We start from the raw sequence: 21,286 nt of genomic DNA, 5'->3' as shown, positions 1-21,286 counted from the left end.
TAAACTAATTGAGTAATCATTTTACATTGAATCGTAAATTTCCTTACTAGCACATTCTTGGTGTTTCTATACTAAATATACACACTTCAAAACTTTCGTTCTGTGTCTACCAATTAAAAAACTGGTTTGTCCAATTTTGTTGTCTGTTCCATCTGGGCAGAAAAGATGGACTCACACAAGCATTTGTGTACTCTAAGGATTCTCTTGCGCTTGCCTCCAGAGTCGAGGACAAATGTGTACTTCTGGTAATCCTTGAAATTCAGGTAGTAGTGGGGAGATGTACTCCTTAATGAATTAAAATTTTATTCTATGTCTCTTGAACTCTTCCCAATATTGATAGTAAGGAATTTTGAGAAGTTTCCCACCTCAGATTTGCTTGATACCTCGAAGTATTGAAGAACTTAGAAGACAGTGGACCAGTAGATGGAGTCCCCTGACATGGCCTGACTTTAGGACTCTAGATATGTCAAATGCATTCCTTCATCTAGCTTGTGTTGTTTTAAAACTTTCTTTTTCTTCTTCCACTCTTAGATCTTTGATTACTTTTCTTAAACATATAAGGTGACATGGCAAAAGATGCAGGAAGACAGGAAAATATGACGAAGAGGAATTAAGCAAACTAGGATATAGACCAACATAAAACTCTGGGGACCTGTCCATGGGATGTGACTCCTAGGAATATCTCAATGGCGTAAACATATTTCTAAACCTTCTGAAACTAGTAGAAAAATTCAGTAAATCATACCAGGTTTCATAGCATGGCGATTATACGTTGTTGACCACTACAAAGAATCTTAGTAACATTGGTATATTTAAACTGTGTTATAGATACACTACAAATTCAATGTGTTTTCTTTTCATTTAGATGTGTCAAAATTGTGTATCAACAAGATTTTGTTTCCTCTTTTTTAAAACAAGAAAAGTTGATCATTTTTTAAGGATTATTAGAAAATGCAACACACTAATTAGCTTTAACTATTTTTATAGACAGTATAAGATGTTCCTTCTCAATAAGAAACTGTGTGCCCACATGCATATATTTGTGAACTGCTTATAAATGTGCAATAATACAAGTACTTGCTAACACACACTTAATGCAAAATAAGTGAGCCACAGTACACCACAAGCCTTGCTTAATTTTTTTGGCTTCGTGTTTGCCCTCTTGCAGAAGACCTTTCATGTTTTCCTGATAGATTTATTTCTTCAGAATGCTAATTAGCTATTTTCATTGAGAGCTTTTTCTTCATGGAATGTTGCCAGTACACACAGAACTTCTTGAGAGTTGTTAAAAACTGTGCTGTACTTCAACCTTAGTAAGTCCAGTCTGTTAGCCAGCAATGAACACTAGATATTTAACCCTAAACCCTTGGGCTCCTGCAAGCTACAGCATGGTTTTCAAGATTCAAATAAGAGCAATTACTTAAGTCCTGTCAAAGCGTTAGTGATAGACTTAAATGTTAGGAGCACTCACCTGGCAGAAGAGGGTAAACTATTTTAAAGAGGAAGCAGTGTGCAGAAGGGACTTTCCAGACAGATGCATAACTGGCAGTCTGAACAGAAGATGATTGGTTCTTGATGGTAACTGAAATAAGAGTAGACATCAAAGCGAGAGGAACTAAACTCGTGAAGTTGACTGTTCAGTGTCACAACATGAGTCTGAAGTTGAAGCTGACATGTTCAGTGCTTTTGGAACTGCAAGCTACAAGACGACCTGGTGACATTGCTTGTATTATAGTATCTCTTCGCTCCTAGCAGTTTTGCTCTGGAACCTGTAGCCATTTGTAGACAGAAACTTCTGTCCTGCCCATTCTTGCAGCTGTTCAGTCCCAAATAAATACACAGAGGCTTATATTAATTAGAAACTGTTTGACCTATTAGTTCAGGTTCGTTATTAGGTAGCTCTTACTACTATAATTCTCACCCATTTTTTAGTCATGGACCTTGTTACTTTTTATCAGTGATGCATTCTCATTTTGCTTCCTCTACATCTGACTGGTGACTGCATCTCTCTGTCTTTCCTCTTCCCAGGATTCTCCTAGTCTGATTGCCCTGCCTATACTTTCTGCCTGGATACTGCCCAATCAGTATTTTATTAAACCAATTTGAGTGAACAATCTTTTCAGTGTACAAGAGCATTGTCCCACAGCAGCTGTTGCTCACCTTATCTTAAAGTCATTAATTTTTACTTCTTGTTAATTTAATGAAGATTCTGACTTTACAGATTTCACCCAATCACAACTCAGTAAATGGCATTTCACTATCAATGAATCTTTGAAGATATATATCATTTTTTATACAAGACTTCCTTTTTCTCAGGGTAATGATTTTTCTCTCAAGAAATATACAAAGCAAGTAAGCCATATAGTTATTGATTGTAGGGTTTGGGAGAAAACTAAACTTACCCATTTGTCTGAAGTCACATTTTCCAGTAAGAGAAATTATGTGGAATGAGTTTTAGATCCAATTTCAGAGAGAATAAAAGGAAAACATCTTGAAAGTATGTCAGAGTATTGCACACAAATTCTATTTATCTTTGTGTTGAGGCACTTGAGTTAAATATTCACTTTGCCCTAATAGCATAAACTCAGGCTTATGACAAAACAAAAGACTCAAACTAAACTAAAGATAGTTTTTAAGTGATACAATAGAATACAGTGTTATAAAGACATAAATAAGAAATTAGTACAGGTGTGTTAATTGGAGTGAGTGGAGAGAAGACAGAAAGAAATGGGACCATAGGCAAAGGCAGAAAACACTGAAAGCCTTTTTTAAAGGCTATGTGAAAAGGTACTACATAGAAGATGCCTAAAATTTATATACATATAAAAAAAAAGTTCAAATGAAGTGACTGTATGATTTGACATCCTATGCTACCAAATAAAACCCCAGTACTAGGAATGAGTTGCATAATTTTGAGTTACTAGTTCATGGAGCCCCATAGAAACCCCTAAAGACTGCAGGTTATTACCAGCACTATTAGTTACTGCCAGCAACTTGACCATATGACCACTTTTGCTGAAGACACCACATACTAATGTGTTTATTATTTTATATCACTGAAATTATTTGACTATCTTGGCATGAAGTAGAATTTAACATAATTTATTATAGCAAAATTAAGTTAAAAATTTAATAATATTTTATTTAGAGACAAGTTTCTCAGGAAGACTGGGAGTCATGAGGGAAATATAGAATGCATCTCTCATAAAGAAATTGATCTGCTTATTTTTTATATATAAAATAATTAAATTATTTGTGCAATGTGAAATTTGCATTGTCCTTGTTTAGCACAATGTACTTTCACAACAATGGCCTGTCTTTTCTCCTTTTTGGAGTATAAGGGTCAGATTCCCCAGTTTTTTTCTGGATTCCTATTACTCCGCATATAATCACATCACTATGGGTATACACTTGTGTTTATAAGCCTGTGTGTGATTTGAGCATGTGTACCAGTTCTTAATGATATGTGTAGGATCAAATTCACTGTGATATGTCAATTCTTTTTTTTTTTTTTGAGTGAAAGCTCATGATTTTATTGTCTTCATAACAAGGTCAGCTTAGAACTGGATCACTTGGCCCTTTCTCTTCTTATCACCTCCCAGTTCAACATGCTTGCATCTCTTAATAGCCAACATCCTCTTAGATCTGCAGTTGGGCTCCACACATTCCAGTCTCAGCACAATCTTCTTTGTAGTTTTCGCCTTTTTGCGGAAAATAGGCTTATTCTGCCCACCATAGCCACTCTGTTTCCTGTCATAACGCCGCTTTCCCTGGGCATACAAAGAACCTTTGCCTTTCTTGTATTGTGTCACTTTGTGGGGTTGGTGCTTGCCGCATTTCTTGCAGAATGTCCAGCGGGTCTTAGGAACGTTCACCATGTTGGCGAGTGCGATTTCAGCACAGAAAGCTATCAATTTTTTATAGTAAAATATTTTTAACATTTGTTGATTCTTTGTGGGTTTCACTTCACGCATCTAGATCCCATTCATCTCTCCATCCCTTATTATCTGATCTCTAACCTTGAAAAAAACCCAAACATAATAAAATTTAAAAGAAACAAATCTCATTGTGGAAGTTATGTGTGTCACAGTGATCCACAGAGTGTCCATTCGTTCATGCATCTTGAAGTGTTCTTTGCAATTATCATTGTTCTAGTCGAGGCCTTGACTTCTACTGCAGGATTTCTGGGCTCTCACTGGGACTTTTCTTGTACATCCTGCTGTTGCCCTGTGTCCTGGAGATCCTACAGCTTTGGGTGCAACATGATGAATAAAAGCACATAAATTGGGGTTCAACCTGAAGGTCAGAAAAGAAAACAGACAGCCACTGACTCTTATCTCTACCTCAGTTCAAAATGGCGATCCTGCTTCCAGGAATCTCAGAATGAGATTGTGTCTGAGAGCTGTCTCCTCCCACCTTGTATTCTTCGCCAGTACTGGGATTAAAAATATGCACCACTACCCACTCGTTTTTATGTCAAACTGGTGTGACTATTGGGATTAAAGGTGTGTGTCACCACTGCCTGTTTCTGTAAGGCTGATCAGTGCAGCTGTTTTTCTCTCTGATCTTCAGGCAAGCTTTATTTATTAAAATACAAATAAAATGCCACTACATATAATAGAAGAGAAAATGATATGCTAGGTAGTTTACAGTTAGCTGTCTTTAATGAACTAAAGAAACAGAACAAAGTAATAGTTTATGAGAATGAAGACTTCTCTGTGAGTGGTACTGTCATATCCTCTCCAGAGCAGAGCTGGATCTTATGAGTTCCTTTATGGATGTGCACATGCAAACACACAGCTTGCACACATGAAATGGGATGTCTTTCAAATCCAGAGTCATTGAGTGAATACAGTGATGAGATGAATCCCTTGGGGGAATAGGCTACTTTAAAAGGGCACACCATTAGATTTGCAAGAGTTCTATTTTCCATGTTGATTTAGAATGTGTTGCCGTGTGCAGCAACAGCTTGGTCTTTGTCCTTCAGGGTTTTGTTGCCTTCAAAGTAAAGAAACAATAACACAGATTGTGGCTGTTTCTATCCTGTGGCCTAAAGCCTAACAGACATCAGTTGTAAAAATAACCTACAAAGAGTCCTTTTGTCACTGGAGAGGGTGGGCCAGAGACATTAATTGATGTAATATGCCTCAGCTCAACAGCCAGAAATTCCTTCTGGTACTGAGATTCTAAGCCCATAGAAGAAGTGTGTTAAATCACTATATACATTAGCTGGTTCAAGAGGGACAATGAATAATACACACTACGTCAAGGGAAAACATCCTTGTCAACTTAATAACAGAAAAATCTTTCTGACTATATTGTCTCATATTTTCCAGAAGCATTGATAGTCTTCCAGAACATCTGATTTATTAAACTTGCTCTTTGTTATTTTCATAGATGTATACATTGAATTCTTATTACTCACATGCCCCCTCCCTTGTTTCACTATCACTCCTGTTAGTCCCCTCTCCTCCCCACTGGGCTGTTTTTCCATATTCATTTACTTTTACTTTGAGACCCAATGAACTTAACCAAGAAGAGTGTGCTCGTTACTGTAGGTTTGCAGGTCTGAGAGGTGGCTGGTGATCTCACCAGTGGTTACACAGCTAGTGGCAATGATTTCCTCTTCCCAGAATCTATCAGTAGTCACCACTCAGGGGCTGGTGCAATATGGGGGAAAGGAACTTAAATCTTTCCCATAGGCTGTTCACAGACCCATGATTGAAGCGGTTGTGTCACGCCAAGAAGATGGCTTTCCTAGGCTTTTCTCCCATCTTCTGGCAGCTTGGACAGACATGAGTGTCGGCATTTCTCATATTTTACTACAAAAAGAGGGTTCTCCAGTTAAGGCTGAAAGTGGCATTTATTTGTAGATATAAGCATAATAGATTATAAGGTAATTTGACACTAAGTCAAATTATCTAAAGATTAATAGGCTCCTACCTACCGTTCATTACTTTCCAACTTGGGAATTTTTTTTTTTACTTGAACTTATATGAAAGACAATAAGTCTTTCATGTGGAGCCAGTCTGTTACCCCCGTGACATTCCTATCAGTATTGCACAATTGGGAAAGTCTTGTCTGCAGGTTAGTTTTGTATTCTATAGTTACAGCTGGGTAAGAATGTGGGCACTTTCTCTTCTCCAGCAGCCTACGTGGTGCAGGGAGGAAGTCTCGGTCTCACTTGCTGCTTGGTCTCTGTGTATCTTCCAATTGAGATGTTGGGGATGTGTTTCCTAGATGATAAAGAGAAATGCAGGAGCCTGTACTGTCTGTGGGATGCTCTGGGTCTACCTGTCCAGCAGGCCGGAGGAGGTACCTCATACTTGACACTGGGTTTTTGTTTTAATAATTCACACGGTATTTAGCTAGATGTTTGATCTTGTACTCCAGAGATCAAAGAAGGCAAATAAAATGTTAACATTTCAAGAACCGTTTTATTTTTCTTCCTGATTTTTGCCTAAATGACACAGACATTATCATATGGTTTGTGTCAATGCTGCAACGATTACACAACTTGGATCCAAGCTTTCAGTATCTGCATATTTATTTTTTTCTATGGGACAAAATTGGACCAATCAATGAGGTTTCCATATCCTCTGGCTGCCTTGTCCTTCTTTTCTCATGTGTAATTTAACCAAGGTCAAACCAAACAAAGCACAGTTACTATACTTTTGAAGCAAAAATTTAGTTGACTCATTTCTAGTTATTCACTCAATCTTGGTTCATCTTTTCTGGTTATATCTCTGTGGGTTTGTGCCCATATGCAAGGTGTCTGAAGGGCACAGAACATGGAATCCCCTGGAGATGGAGTTATTGGCATTTGTAGGTGAGTACTAGAACTTGAGCTCAGTCCTGTACAAGAACAGTATGCTCTCTTGAACACCGAGTCTCCTCTCCAGTCCTTTGGTTACTTGGTTTACTGTTACTTTTTCCTTTTGCATAGGGTGGTTTTTGTCACAGATTGGCTTTTGCTCATAGATATCTGCATAATCTTGGTAAATAGTTTAAAATATGAGCATTTAAACACTATGGATGTTTTCTAAAAGAAGTTAGTCAAAGAGATTGTTGGCCATGTGAGTTTAGTTGTCCATGTGTCCAGGGGTCCGTGTTCAAGTGGAGAGGGAGCAGTGTGTGTCTTTCAGGCCTTGTGAAGTAAACATTTCTAGACAGGAGCCCATTAGGAATATGAAGAAAGCATTATGTAGGATGCAGGGTACAATTGACAATAGGGTATATGGTCACAAAATCCATAGTGTAACCCCAGAACTTCTCAGCAAATAGCATATTTCCAATGCCTTTTTATGGCATTTCTGGATGTCACATTTCTTATTTTGGAAAAAAAGATAAAACGTTTCCGTTTATTTTTCTTTTTGATTGTTCTTAAGATGGAGTCTCTTTGTTCTCAAAATAGAGTTTACACAATTCTAGCTGGACTGGGTCCCACGATATAGCCTGAGCTGGGTTGGATCCCATAGAGATCTGTCAGTCTCTGCTTCCCAAGTGCTAGGATTAACAGCATGAGTCACCTGGCTGCAAAATTCCTTTCTTAACCTGAGCTAATAGCTTTAGAAAATAGATTTGAGAGTTTATGATTTTATGTAAATGAATAATTAGAAATTCTAATCTTCAACCATCACAAACATTTTTCCAATGTCTCAGTTTTATATGATTGCTTCAATCCATGTATTCTAAGTAAAATGGAGCTAGAAATTGATGAAACATTTTATAGTTGTCTTAAAAACTTAGATAATATGGACATTGTGAGCTGCAAGATTTAGTTTCATATATGTATGTATGTATCAAAATTATAAAAACTAATGAATATTCTCTCTATAAAAATCTGAATTTGTAATCTTTCTTTAAAGAAACACGCACAAACCCACAAAATTATAATGTTTAAAAATACCAGTAAAAATAGTTAATTATCAAAGCTGTGTATAATTGTTTTACTTTAAAAAAATAGATACTAAACCCATTTTTTTCTTTATCAGTTTGTTTTTTCACATTTCAAACCTAAATAATGTGCATGCCTTTAAAAAGTCTTAGAGTTAGAAGGAGCAAAAATATCTATTTTTCTTACATATAATCCTCTTAACATGAACATGCCAGATGGTGTTTCATATCAGGTCAGAAATAATGAAGGAATCTGGCTTTAAATCTAAGAATCAGGGTGTGGGGGGAGGGCTGAGTAACTAAAGATTACATATTTATAATATCATTTTTCCCCTGAAACCCAACCATTTGTAAGAATTTCCGACGTGCTCCTGTCTGAGTCTGTGGATTTATTTTTACTTACTTCATTTCTATCATACTCTCATTTTGGGATTCTGAAAGGTTGTTCATGATGTACTTTGATTTTTTTTCAGTTCTTAGGTAACCATGGCCAAGTAATCATGCAACATACAGATATTGCAAACTGAAACAGATCAAGTAGCAACTCATGGAAAGGGAGAAAGAAAAATTCTGTCAATTGTAGAAGAGACTCGTGTTTGCTGATTGGTTTAAGAGAGATCTAATTAAAAGATTAAAATCTGAACACTTGATTAAGAAACAAATTTTGTCTCGGTAACAAAATAGCATAATTTATAGTCATAAACATGGTTTATCAAATTTAGAGAATAAAAGATTTTGTATGTTGTAGAGAAAGTAAAAATTAAAACATCAATACAACAAATTGTTCTTATTGCCTCCATTTCTAAGTATTATCATGTTCTTCCTAATACAGCACATGATTTTCCATGTTATTTGTTAAGCTAATCAAAAATAATAACTGACAATATTCTATTGTTTGGTCTTTTTTAAATTTCTATATAAGTGATAGTTGGATACCATTTTCTTGACTGCCTCTAAGCTATACAAAAGGACAGGTATTTCCTGAATATGTATAGCAAGACCATTTGAATCTTGTACTCTACTCCCCAACAGAAGAAGAAAAAGGTTAATCTTTTGTCATGATTTGTTAAGATGTATAATAGAATGTATAGATAGAATGTTAAAAACATAAACACATAGTCAGAATGTTAAAATATGTATTTAAATTATACATACCAAAATCTTCACAGAGTATTATTGATGGCACATATAAATTATGTGACAATAAATATTTACTCAAGAAGGTCTGTGAAAGCTACTGGGTCCCTCCACTCACAAACCATCCTGCACCTATGGTCTAGGGTTTTATTCAGGGAGAAGGCTGCTATTGTCCCCAGCCCAGCTCCATTGCTGTTATTGTATATTTTGGTGGTAGGATAAATAGGACAAATGATGCTAAACAACAGACAGCTTCATACATCTTTCCCCATAGTTCATTTTATTTGTAGCAGAGTTCAAACTTGAAGAGAAATGAAATGAGAAGGATGTCAGTCGATTCACTGGGATACAAGCCAGACTACAGGCTTTCTTGAAGGGAAAAGAGAACAGAGAGCTGAGAAGTGCCATTCCAGACACTGAGCATAGAGATCTGAGAAGCACCATTCTGGACACTGAGCGTATGTCACACGCTGACTTCAGGAACAGTCTCTTCAAGTGCTTCTGTCATAATAAATCTGCCAGCCAAGCAATTTATGTCCTAAAAAATGCAACAAGAGCATGAAAGGCTAGCAAGTAGTGAGATGTGATGACCAGAAAACGAGGTAGTGAAGGTGAGTCCTGCAAATACCACTATCGTTGCCATAGGCCTGACTAGGCACCTTTCCAAGGGCGCATTCCCTGGGGATCAATGCCAGAGGCTTCAGCAAGGGCAAAAGTGAGGGTTACTGTAGGGAGGAATATATTTCATCAATAATCCAGCTAGCCACTAAACGAAGAAGAAAACTGCAATATTCTTGGACAGAGCAAGTATTCAAAATAGCAATGATGTATTGTCTGCAGTATCAAGTATTCAACAAAAATATTTGAGTCCTGAAAGGACGAAAGAAAATCTAATTCATTTACAGAACAGGGTGTAGATGGGAAATAGACAATAGAAGTTGCCTAGGATTGCAAGAAAAAGACAAAGTCTTCAAAACAGCCAATAAGATTATGTCCAATGAAATTACAGAAGTCAGGGGCACAATAGCATATAGGATAAGCAGCATTGGTAAAATAAGGAAATCTAGTTCTATCAAGAGAAATTCTCTAAGAGGAACTGGGTTAAGCAGGAGTAGGATAGAATTGGAGGAGGAAAACATCATTGTTGATAAAATAGATTGTGGAATCTAACTAATAAAGAGGAAAAGAAGTGAAATTTTAAGTCAGAGAAGCAAGGGACACCATACAGTAAGCAAGTATATGCACAATGACATATCAGAAGAAAAAGAGAAGACAAAACAACAGAACGTTTTGAAGAAAATTAGGACTAAAACCCAACTTTATTGAAAATCATTAGGCTACACATGCAGCAAACTAAGCAGATTTCAAGGACAATAAGCACAAAGACATTCCAGCACAAACACTACACTAAAAATATTGACAACTCAAAGGAGAAAAAAAATCTTGAAAGCTGAAAGACATTAAAAAAAGAAGGAAAAGAAACAACAGCAAACTGCTTACTGTCCATTGTTTTAACATTCCAATTTCAAGAGAAGACATTGAACTTGAAAAGAACCATGCAATGGAACAATGGAATCACATTCTCTCTCTCTCTCTCTCTCTCTCTCTCTCTCTCTCTCTCTCTCTCTCTCTCACACACACACACACACACACACACACACACATATATATATATATATATATATATATACAAACACACTACTGGGGGGAAAAGTTGCATGTCCACAAGTTGGACATAATTTTGGATTTACAAGTTAAATAATATTAACAAATGATTTTCCATCAGCAACAATAAAGGCCAGCAGTACTAGGATGACAGGCCTCAATAAATGAAAATGTTAACAAGTAATTGCACACTAAACAGGATATTCTTTCATAAATGAATAGCTCATAATTATATTCTCAAATAAGTATAAATTAAGAAAACATGTTACAAAAGCAAACACTCCCCAAAAAATCCACCTTTTTTTTTTTACAGAAAATACTTCAAAAAATATTCTAACTGAAATCAAGTTAGTCCAGAATGTATCTTTGGTTCATAATAAAAAGCAGTAATAGAGTTCATTATGTAATTATAAAATGTAATTCAAGTGCAAGTTTCTTCTTTTTCTCTTAACTCAAAAACTTACTGGAGAAATGATCACAGTATATGTACAAAATGAATGATTAGCCCTGTGGTGCAAAAATGTAATGCATTTGGCAATAATAGCACTATGGAATTGGGAGCAATCAAAACAGTATTGGCAGAGGAGTTGATGCCAACTTGTAATGCAATGCACAATAACCAATGAAAAGATCTAATCACTGTAAACAAATTAATCAGCAAAAGCACGAACATGCATTCCCTTTTCTTCTTTCAGTTTCAAGAAAAGATACTAATTACAAATTTAATAATTGTAATGTGCATTTGTACCATTTATCCATATAGTAATTAGAAGAATGAGAATACAAAAATTTGGCAGGAGAATGGAGCTATGGAAGAGTGAAATTTATTTGGCGTGAACTAGAAGCTTTAGAGCCACTTTTAGGGGTGCTTAACAAAATATAACAAAAATTATTAAAGTAAAAAATTATTAAGAAAGAAAGCAATGGGGGGTTCAAGTAAGTTATGACACATCTGGAAATCAAACAGGAAAATGGTAGGCATGGGTCTAGCTATATCAAGAAGTCATCAACTCTAAGTGGACTGAAAAACTCAACCAGTCAGAGATAATCAGAATGGGAAAGATAAAAACTAACATGTCAGTACATGTTGACAATAAAATACTTCATATTCAAACATAAAAATACACTGGAAGTAAGTGATTAAGAAAATAGCTATTATTCAAATAACAATCACAGACAAATTTATGTGCACGTGTGTTCTTGTTTGTGAATGCACATGTATGTAGATCTGTGTGGAAATCAGAGAACGATATCATCTGTTATTTCTCAGTCACTATATGACCACCTGCCTTTTCTTTCTTCCTAAGACTGGCTTGGAACTAGACCAAGGTGGCTGTCCAGAGTGCTCTAGGGCTCAACCTCCTCAGAGCTGAGATGACAAGCGCGTGGCCGCCATGCCCAGCATTTTGTATGCAGGTTACAGGGATGAAATCCATGTCCTCGTGCTTGCTGTACAAGCAGTTTACCAACAGAGCTATCTCCTCAGTCCCAGTAACTGGATGTTCAATTGACTTTAAAGAATAATACTACTGATTTACTAGGGTGGGGCATTGTAAAAACCAAGTGTCAGTCCTTCAGTGGTGTATTTGCATTTTAAATACATGTCTTAATCACATAATATCAACATGAAGAAAAATCTAAGGACACAAAAAAAAGAGAAATATACAATTTAGTACTCCTTCATAAATGATCCAGAGAAAGGAAAGCATACAGTCACACAAAGATGTGCGATAAGTGTTTACAGAAACATCATTCATAACAGCTGTGGAAGTAGTTTTGTGTCACTGGGAAAGAGAACCTGAGGAAATCAACTTGAAGAAAGGTTTATTTTGGCTCTTGGTTTCAGAGGCTGTTGTCTGGTTCCTTTGCCTTTAGGCCTGTTGTGAGGCCAAGAAAAGTAGCCACTCAGGGTGGAAGAAATGCTCACTTAATTGTCACCAGGAAACAGGAAGACATGACTGACCTTTCATAACAAGCCCCTCCGAAACCCTACAAATCAATCATTGGATGAATCCACTAATGTTACAGTCTTCTTCATCAGGTTCCATCTGAGCTGCAATGATAATGACTGGGCAGACAAAGGCACCTGTTATCAAGCCCCGGTGGCCTGAGTTTGATTCACTGGCTGCTGGAGCCCAGGTAGAAGGACTGACTGACTTCTGCAAGTTGACATCCACACACATGCTGTGTTGCTTGGTTGCTTACACATATACCACACACACATAAAACATGAACAAATAAAACAAATCAATGAAGAATCAGTAGAGAATGGGTTCTTTTTCAGACTCTTACTTTTGAACAGTATTGTGACAAGAGGTCAAGTTTTCAACACGTGCACCTTTGGGGCACTTAGGATTCAAATTGTAACAATAGCAAATGGCTAAAGAAGTTAAAATGAAAGTCAGTGGCATACCCATCATGCCAGGCAATTTGGGATTTTAAATGGGAAGATCAAGAGTTCTACACAGTAGTACCCTGTCCCCTCACCCTCAAATAGTGAAACAGTGGATGAAAGTATAAGAGAAATAAGTTATGTTAACACAGTGGAATCATTCACAAATGTGCTAGAATGGAGAAAAGTTCTGGTGCCTGCTATTACTTGGAGTAATTTAAGAAACATAGTATAAAATAGAAAAAATTATAAAAGACCACATTTAAGATTGCTTTTGTGAAAACTATTTGGGATGGCCAGATTTATAGAGTTCATCATTAGTTTTCCAGTAGATAGAGGAACTCACAGTCTATCAGAGAATAAGCAAGCATAGAATAAGCAAGCCTAGAGGATGTAAGCTTCTTTCTGGGATTATGAAAATAACTTGATCTCTACTGTGATGATGGCTGCACATATCCTTCAATTTGCAAAAATTAATGAAATTCAAGTGGTAAATTTATATTACATGAATCATATCTTAATAAAGCTATTCTTAAAATCTCTGTTACAAGAATAGTAGTTCAGCATTTTTCTCAAAGGATATTATGTATTATTTTAGCTGAGAAAGTCCATAAATGGACATAATTATGATCAGTCTCTCTTTATCTTCCTTTAAGCCATCTCTAATTCATCATGGGCAAGAGCCACTTCCAAAACAGATCAGGCCTTCGTTTCCATTAGCATTTGGCCTTTAGTCAACTCTGAGCACAGAAAGAGCCTTTGTTGGCAGACGACTTAGACCACCAACACACTCACCTACAAGGCTGAGCAAATAGCATTGTGGTTTTCACTTTTTTTTTCTTCATCAGACTGAAATTTTTATTTAACTATTGAATGGGTTTGTGAGGTGATTTCAGTGTTGAGACACATTAATCTGAATCAAGATTTATAAATTTAAGCTATGGTATAGTAAATATGATTTCAAGTGTCATGGTTAAGTTAGGATAAGTCAAACTTCTCTGCTTGTGAAAGATTTCCAGTCTTTTCTGCATTTCCTCCAGACAGAGCAACACCTTTCCTTCCCTCTTCTCTGTTCTTGAACACATTAATTCGACAGCTTCTCATTCTTTGTTCTTAACTTGCACATTATCTGAGCTCTCTCAACACTATAATTCCATCAACACAAACACTGGAAAAATGTGTCTTTGTTTATATGAATCCATCACACAAAGTAAAGCTTGGTTTACTTTAAAACCAAATACAAACTAACCTTTGCTTATCAGTGAGGGCTATAGTGGTACAGAGATTAAGTGATCAGGGTGACTTTGGAAGGTGTGTTTACAAAGGCACGTATTGCAAAGGAGTTAGCAGCATATTGAGGTCACAGGAATGGAGTTGTCATCACCTATATCTAAGGGCAAAAAGAAAAACAAAAAAGAAGCTCCTGAAGGGTAGGGAAACAACTGCCTCGAGAGAAGCATTACTTTTCTGTGGAGTGACAGTACACCTGCAAAGCGCTTGGTGAACCTTTATGGAATAAGGGAAGAGACTGCTTATGGAGCATGGTTGATAGGTCTTTATATGAAGGCATGAGGGTTCCTTTTCTTTAATACACTAATGCTTGATTTTGTAATATGCGTTCTGCCCTTACCTATTTTATGTCCTTAAAGTTCTTGTGGGGTTTCTAGCATGGCTGGTCACCAGAGAAGTTAAAAGCACAGGTTGTTAAGAGAGCCATAGTTGTGAATAACACTCTGCAAATATAGAGTAAAAAGGGGACTCAGAACAAAAGCCTCACAATTCTGCTCTTTCTTAAGTAGGGAAGGAAAAGAAAGCTGAAGAGTCTAAAAAGAAATTTTCAGTGTTGTAGGAGGAAGGGTAGAGAACACATGGAAAGGAATGTCGAAGAGTAGAGGTGCATGGGAGAAACGAAGGGACTCGGAAGCACTGCAGACATCTCCAATGAAACGGTGGAGATACTGGAGTTTCACAACTTGAAGGAGCATGACTTACAAACTTAACAAGAGGGAGTTTAATGAGTGGAAGCACGAAGCCAGATTTGAGTTGTCTGAGAAGGACAGAGAGCACAGCCATGAGATTAGTAAAGATGTTTGACTGTGAAGAGCACTGGAGAAGGCAGTTGCAAGGATACACAGACCCAAGAGGCTTTTCCTAGGGGAAAAGCCCGAATGATCGAGCTTCACGTGACAGTGGTCTGAGGGGAAGACCAGAGGCTGATGGGCGGCAGAGCAGGAAGCAAAGGGAGAGCTTCATAATGTAAAAGCAGTAGTCAAAAGGACAGGAAGCAGAGGGGCTCACTGGGATCTGACCCATGGGGTAAAGGGCTGAAGTCGTGGCTGCCTTAGGAGCTCTCTTCCTCACCATAGGTGGGATGCTCATCTCCTAGGGATGGGGAGATGTGATGACTTGAGATGTGGGGTGTAATCTTCACATGGTCAGAGTGATTGGACATGTGAGGTTCATGTGGTGGGAACTAACGGAAGGAAGATCTTTGACATTCCTTTGCCTTCCATTTGTACTCATTCTGAAAATCAGATATGTGTTGAGACTTTGAGCCAAGTCACCCCGAAGCTCTGTTCCAGCTCTGGCAACACATAGCAACCCTTCTCTTTTCCTGGCAATCGTATCTAGAGACAGACATTTAAACTGAAGGGACAAATGTCTCCAGATTGCACACGTGGTGATGGAAGGAAACCGACCAGGACAAAGTAGTCAGCATGCTGAGTGCTACGTGCTCTGCAGCCTGGTAGAGCTGGCTGCCTGCCTATGCGCCTGAAAAGAATCCCTACTTGCCTTTGTGTTGAATTAAAGAGTCAGGCATTTGCCCCCTGAAATGAAACCAAGGCATTGGCCCTTCTTGTTTGGCCACAGCACCACCAGATGTATCACATAAATACCCGCACGGATACTGGTGGACTGCAAACACAGGCGATAATCTGACGCCGGCAGATGCTAGCAGTCAAGATTACTCAAGCTGTATTGAAATTTCCTTTGCACCTGGCACTGGAGGTGTTAGCCATGCCAGTTCAGTCCCCTCAGCACAGATGTTCTTGCTGTACCACTTTGCATGGGTAACGTTTCGGTTTCTGCTCGGTTTTGCCATAGCTCACATAAATACAGTAATCCAAAGGCCACCCGTTTATTAGTGCACCTGCATCTTCAGCTACATTTCCCTCAGTATCCTCATTGAATCTTCAATATTAAAAAAAAAAGACAGCAGTGAGTTGAAAAGCTTTTTAATATGTTAGGTTGCTTCACAAAAATGAAGATAATGACAAAAATAACAATATTCACCACCTTCTCAAAGCAATGTTACTAAAATGTAGGATGAAAGTGAACCTTCTTTAAGGAAAAATATTTTATTATCTTCTTATGGGTTTTTCTTTATTCCTCGGTATCAAAGACATAGAATATATAAATGGTTTATTTTCTAAAGATAAACTCTCATTTCATCAAATGAGAAACTGGTAGAGTTTACCTGACAAAGGACAGGTTTTGTTATGTGGACCTCTGACACCCCCATTTTAAATTAATAGGAGTGGAGCACAGTGCAGCTGAAGGCTGACTATGACCTCCCGAATACAGGATCAAAAGCCTTCGGAGACAGACAAGATCATTACTCCAGAGAATAGCTTCATGCAGTTGCTGTCCTACTGAAGAGGGAAAGAACACCAAAATGTTTTGATCTTGTTTCTACTGTTGCACACAGTGTCTGTATCTTTCCAAATGCCTAACTTTATCAGATGTCTATGAAAAGGAATCTCAGTGACACTTAATTTTGGTTTGTGGAGAGATGGGACCATCTTCCATTATTCAGTAGAAGCAAATAAATGTTTAACCAAGAGATTCATTTTAAAAATTGATGAGTGGTGATTTTTTTAAAGTATATATATATATACTTTATATATATATATATATACATATATATATATATATATATAATCAGTAGTGATAGTTTTTCCTCGGCTTATATGCAGCTTATTTCCTGAGCAGCTTGTAATTGTTTAAGGTATGCATTGTCTATCACTAGTCTTAAATCCCTCCAGAAATTGAGTGAATCGTTTGGTAAAATAGACAGGCTCCTAGAGGCCAAGTACTTCAGACACAGAGAAGGATGAAGAGAAGAACATAAAGAAAGTATGAAAGAGCAAAGGGAAAGATGAAGAAAGAAGTATACCACGAGGTTGTGAGGTCCCCTTTGTTCGTTTATAACAAACCTTGGAGACCTGGGATGGGGGCAATAAATGGGAGCAGTGTTTGCAGCCAGGCGCAAATCCAGCTCGCTTTAGACAGAATCTGATGATTCCTGTGCTCCAAATGTGAAAAGAGAAAGCAGAAGAGAGGGGACCAGTAACAGTTGTCTTCTTCAAATCCTCTAAAATTAATATAACTAGTTTTATTTCGAACTTTTCTCTTCAATAGACATATGAAGATAGCATATGTGTACACCGACATAGAGAAACCTCAAGCCATAAGAAAAAGGAAGGAGGAAATATAAAAATAGGGAGATGTTGAGGCCATGACTTCTAGTCAAGGGCAGCAGTGCTCAAAGGGGAACATGAATACCCATTAACCCTTCCCATCTCCTACTTCAAACATGAAGCTAGATAAAATATTCATCTTTGCCTTACACCAGTCTTCACTCTCATCAAGATGTTAAGGTTCTGGATAGAGCACAGAACAGTTTCCAGCTCCTGAGTTCCGGCCCCTGTCAGCTTTCGAGTTTGTCTAATTGATTTTTACTCTTACTTCTATTAACAGCAAACACTAATGACCCGGCTTATGCCAGTCATGCTACTATGTATATGGAATATAATCGTGAAATGACTATTTGATTTCATTTAACAAGTGAGAGCGCCAGAGTTTAGAAATATTAGATAAAATTTTCAAGGTCACACAACTGATAACTTTAAGAAACAATAACCTTCACCTGAATGTATGTCATGAAGCTTGCATGTTGAGTCATGTTAAGCTACTCCAGAAGGACTGCAATGGAGCTTTACAAACACGGAGAGAAATATTCAGTTAGCTAAGAACTTCGATACTGATGCATCTGAGTTAAGTATTTTACTTGACTTTAAGACATAATATCGCTTTACTGAGTGAGATCCTGCATCTGACGAAGGACGGCGATACAGTCGGAGACCCACATTGCAGCACGGGACTGAGCCCCCCGAGGTCCAAGTGAGGAACAGAACGAGGAAGAACATGAAAAACGAAAACAGTACTGCGAGGGATGCTATCACCCACTGATACAAGGGAACGGATCTGATGAGAGTTTACCAAGGCCAGTTTGGACTGGGACTGAAAGAGGACGTGATCCAACCAGACTCTCCGAATTTGGCCGGATTCTCTGACTGTGGCTGACCCGAAGTCTTTCTGAAAGGCCATTGACTATGACACTGGGACCTGTTTCCTCTACATATAATGGATTTTGGGGATCCAGTCTGTTTGGACACTCACCTTCCTGGACCTGGAGGGAGGGGGAAGGAACTGGAACTTCCCACAGGGCAGGAAACCCTGACTGCCCTGGGGGACGAAGAGGGAGGAGGAGGGGGAGTAGGGGGAGTGGGAGGGTGTTGGGAGGGGGGGGTGGAAATGGAAACTTTTATAATTTAATAAAATTTACTAAAAAAAAAAAAAAAAAAAAGACATAATATCGGCAAGCGTTTCTTTCTGTTTGTTCCATGCACAACATCACCCTTGCTGGGTGACCTCATGACTCCCAAGTGTAATAATGGACTAAAAAAGAAAAGAGAGAAGCTAACATTTACATCTTTTGAGACTTGCAAATAATATAATCCACTCCTTTTCACTTAAGATGAAAAGTGAAGTTCTTTAATATCACTTACCCCAAAGATTCTCCAAAGGACAGAGAACAGGGACTGAGTGCTACAGAGGTAGAAACTGTTCGTAAATGCTTTTGCCTAGGGAACCTTTCTCTTTCACCTGTTCAAGGGTCTATATGAAAGCAGAGATGCTAGACAAAGGACACTATCTGAACAAACCCTGACTCTTGAACCTGGAAAACTGGTGATATGCAGATTAATAAAAATGGATTAAATTAAGATGTAAGATTTAGTTAATAAGAAGCCTGGGCTCTAAGCCCAGTTTGGGGTTTTGATTGATGTTTAAAGGAATTGTTGGCCTATGTGTACCTGCAATCTCTGTGACGACATATACCATATATATCTCCTTCAGTAAGACCAGCTTCTCAACGAATAGATATCTGAATTAGTATACAAAATCTCTTATTTTACTCTGTGTCTTGTTAAATTAGTCAGATAATGACTTCTATCAGGAATAGTCTTCATCTACATGTTTTCCTTTATCTATCAAAGCATACACATCTATACCTCCTACCCTTAGACTAGTCTGCCTATGTTCACACATTCTTAGATTTAAAAAGAGGAAACAAGATTGCTTTCCAGTCTCCCAATCTGGCCTTGGACCTTTCTGTACAATAGAAGCTAGATGCATTTAAGAATCAACACAGAAGACAAAAAGTGTAACAAGGTCAAGAGTCAAGCAGCTCTGGAGAAGTACAAGTTGTGTCCAAGATTGCTGGATACCCTAGACTTTAAAGAAAGTCTCTGAAATACATGTTTATGTGTAATCTGCATTGTGTCTGTGTGTAGTGGGGAGGTTCATGTTGCTTGTGGTGTTCAAAGACTGGTGTTGACCACTTTCTATCTTATACGTGAAGGTAATATGTCATGCTTGGTACCCAGGTGACCAATTAAGCTAGTCTAACTAGCCATCTTGCTCTGCAAATCCAATGTCTTTCCTCCAAAGTATTGGGATTATTGACAGGCTTGCCAGAGTCACCCACCATGCTTGTGTGTTCACTCTGATTCTCATACTTGATCCATTGGGCCATCTCCCCTATCCAGAATCCACTCACTTTTTAAATATGAGTGACCATTTAAAACTTAATAATATAGCATGAGTCAAACAATTTCTTACTGACAATATGGAGTAAGGAGACCTGGAGAGAGAGAACTGAACTGATTAACAAGATAAAAACATATACTAAAACACTCTATACATTGTCAAAGATCAGTGGAAATACACACATACACATACTTTTCCAAGTCAAAAATTGCTTCTCTTATAGTGACAAATTGCTAGAAACTAGCTTTCATAATTGGAGAGCAAAGCTATCTACAGAGATTGTTTACTTTACTCCTTGAGTGGATCCACATGAGCCTGTGTTCCGCTTCCATACCCATATCCCTTGTTCTGTGGGAAGTAACTTTTGCTGTATTGTGACAACACAGGTCTTGTATATTTTGGAACATTCTAGAAATATATGGAATTACTTCTTAATCAGTCAACTATGTGTGTGAACTGCTAAGTTCTTGTGGGAAAAGAAGCAACGAGAAGTTACAAGACCTCAGCAGGTCACAAAAACCACTCAACAAATCATAAACCTTTTTTCTCAGCAGTCTTAGTTTTCACACCTTAAAATATGTGAGGAGAGGTGATTTCCTCAAGTGGACTAAATTAGAGCGGTGTATAGTGTTATTTCATTTGTATTTTATAAATAAAGCCTGTCTAAAGATCAGAGAGTAAAACAGCCCCACTGGTCATTCTTATAGGCAGGAGTGACACACACCTTTAATCTTAATAGCCACACTAGTTTGTCATAGAAACCAAGCAGTAGTGGTGCACACCTTTAATCCCAGTCCTAAAGGGGAATATAAGATGGGAGTAGACAGCTCTCAGTCTCATTCTGAGGATTCCTGGAGGCAGGATCACCATTTCAGACTGAGGTAAGGTAAGAGCTAGTGACTGGCTGTTTTGTTTTTCTGACCTTCAGGCCTCAGGCTTCAGACCCCAATACCTGTCTCTGGGTTTTTATTAATAGTGCTACACTAGTGATTTAACCAGAGTCCCGCAGCTCGTCATTGTCTCAACAGAGACACATAGGAAGGCTCTGTTCACCAGAACTATTCATGGCACACTGCCGAAGAGCTGCAGACCATCAAAACAGTTGAAGTTTGAGTCACATCTAAGCTGAACATGGATGCATATATGAAGGGCCCCTTGTACATAAATTTCCATGGGTAAGTTTAATTACTATACTGTCCTTTCATATCCTCCAATCACATTCTTCCTGTCAGTCAATACCATCTCTGGCCTTCTATGTTTTTCATTAGAAGACACTGGGAATTTAGCAGGACACGGAGCAAA

At 37.9% G+C, this 21,286-nt stretch overlaps 2 protein-coding genes across 10 annotated transcripts in view; one reads left to right on the top strand and one right to left on the bottom strand.

Annotated features, from left to right (window-relative positions):
* The window catches only part of Dgkb (diacylglycerol kinase beta), a 638,911-nt gene that overhangs the window by 567,281 nt on the left and 50,344 nt on the right, over positions 1 to 21,286 (top strand). The window lies entirely within an intron of this gene.
* On the bottom strand, positions 3,518 to 3,887 carry LOC148120549 (large ribosomal subunit protein eL42-like). Its single transcript, XM_087911829.1, has one exon. It carries the CDS (start codon positions 3,876 to 3,878, stop codon positions 3,558 to 3,560), a length of 321 nt encoding a protein of 106 aa, XP_087767955.1. The 5' UTR covers positions 3,879 to 3,887; the 3' UTR covers positions 3,518 to 3,557.

The sequence above is a fragment of the Myodes glareolus genome, chromosome 11 (assembly GCF_982192425.1).
Source record: "Myodes glareolus chromosome 11, mMyoGla1.1, whole genome shotgun sequence".
NCBI classification, from domain to species: domain Eukaryota; kingdom Metazoa; phylum Chordata; class Mammalia; order Rodentia; family Cricetidae; genus Myodes; species Myodes glareolus.
The sequence above is the reverse complement of the archived record's forward strand: the minus strand, read 5'-3'. Positions and strand labels throughout refer to the sequence as shown.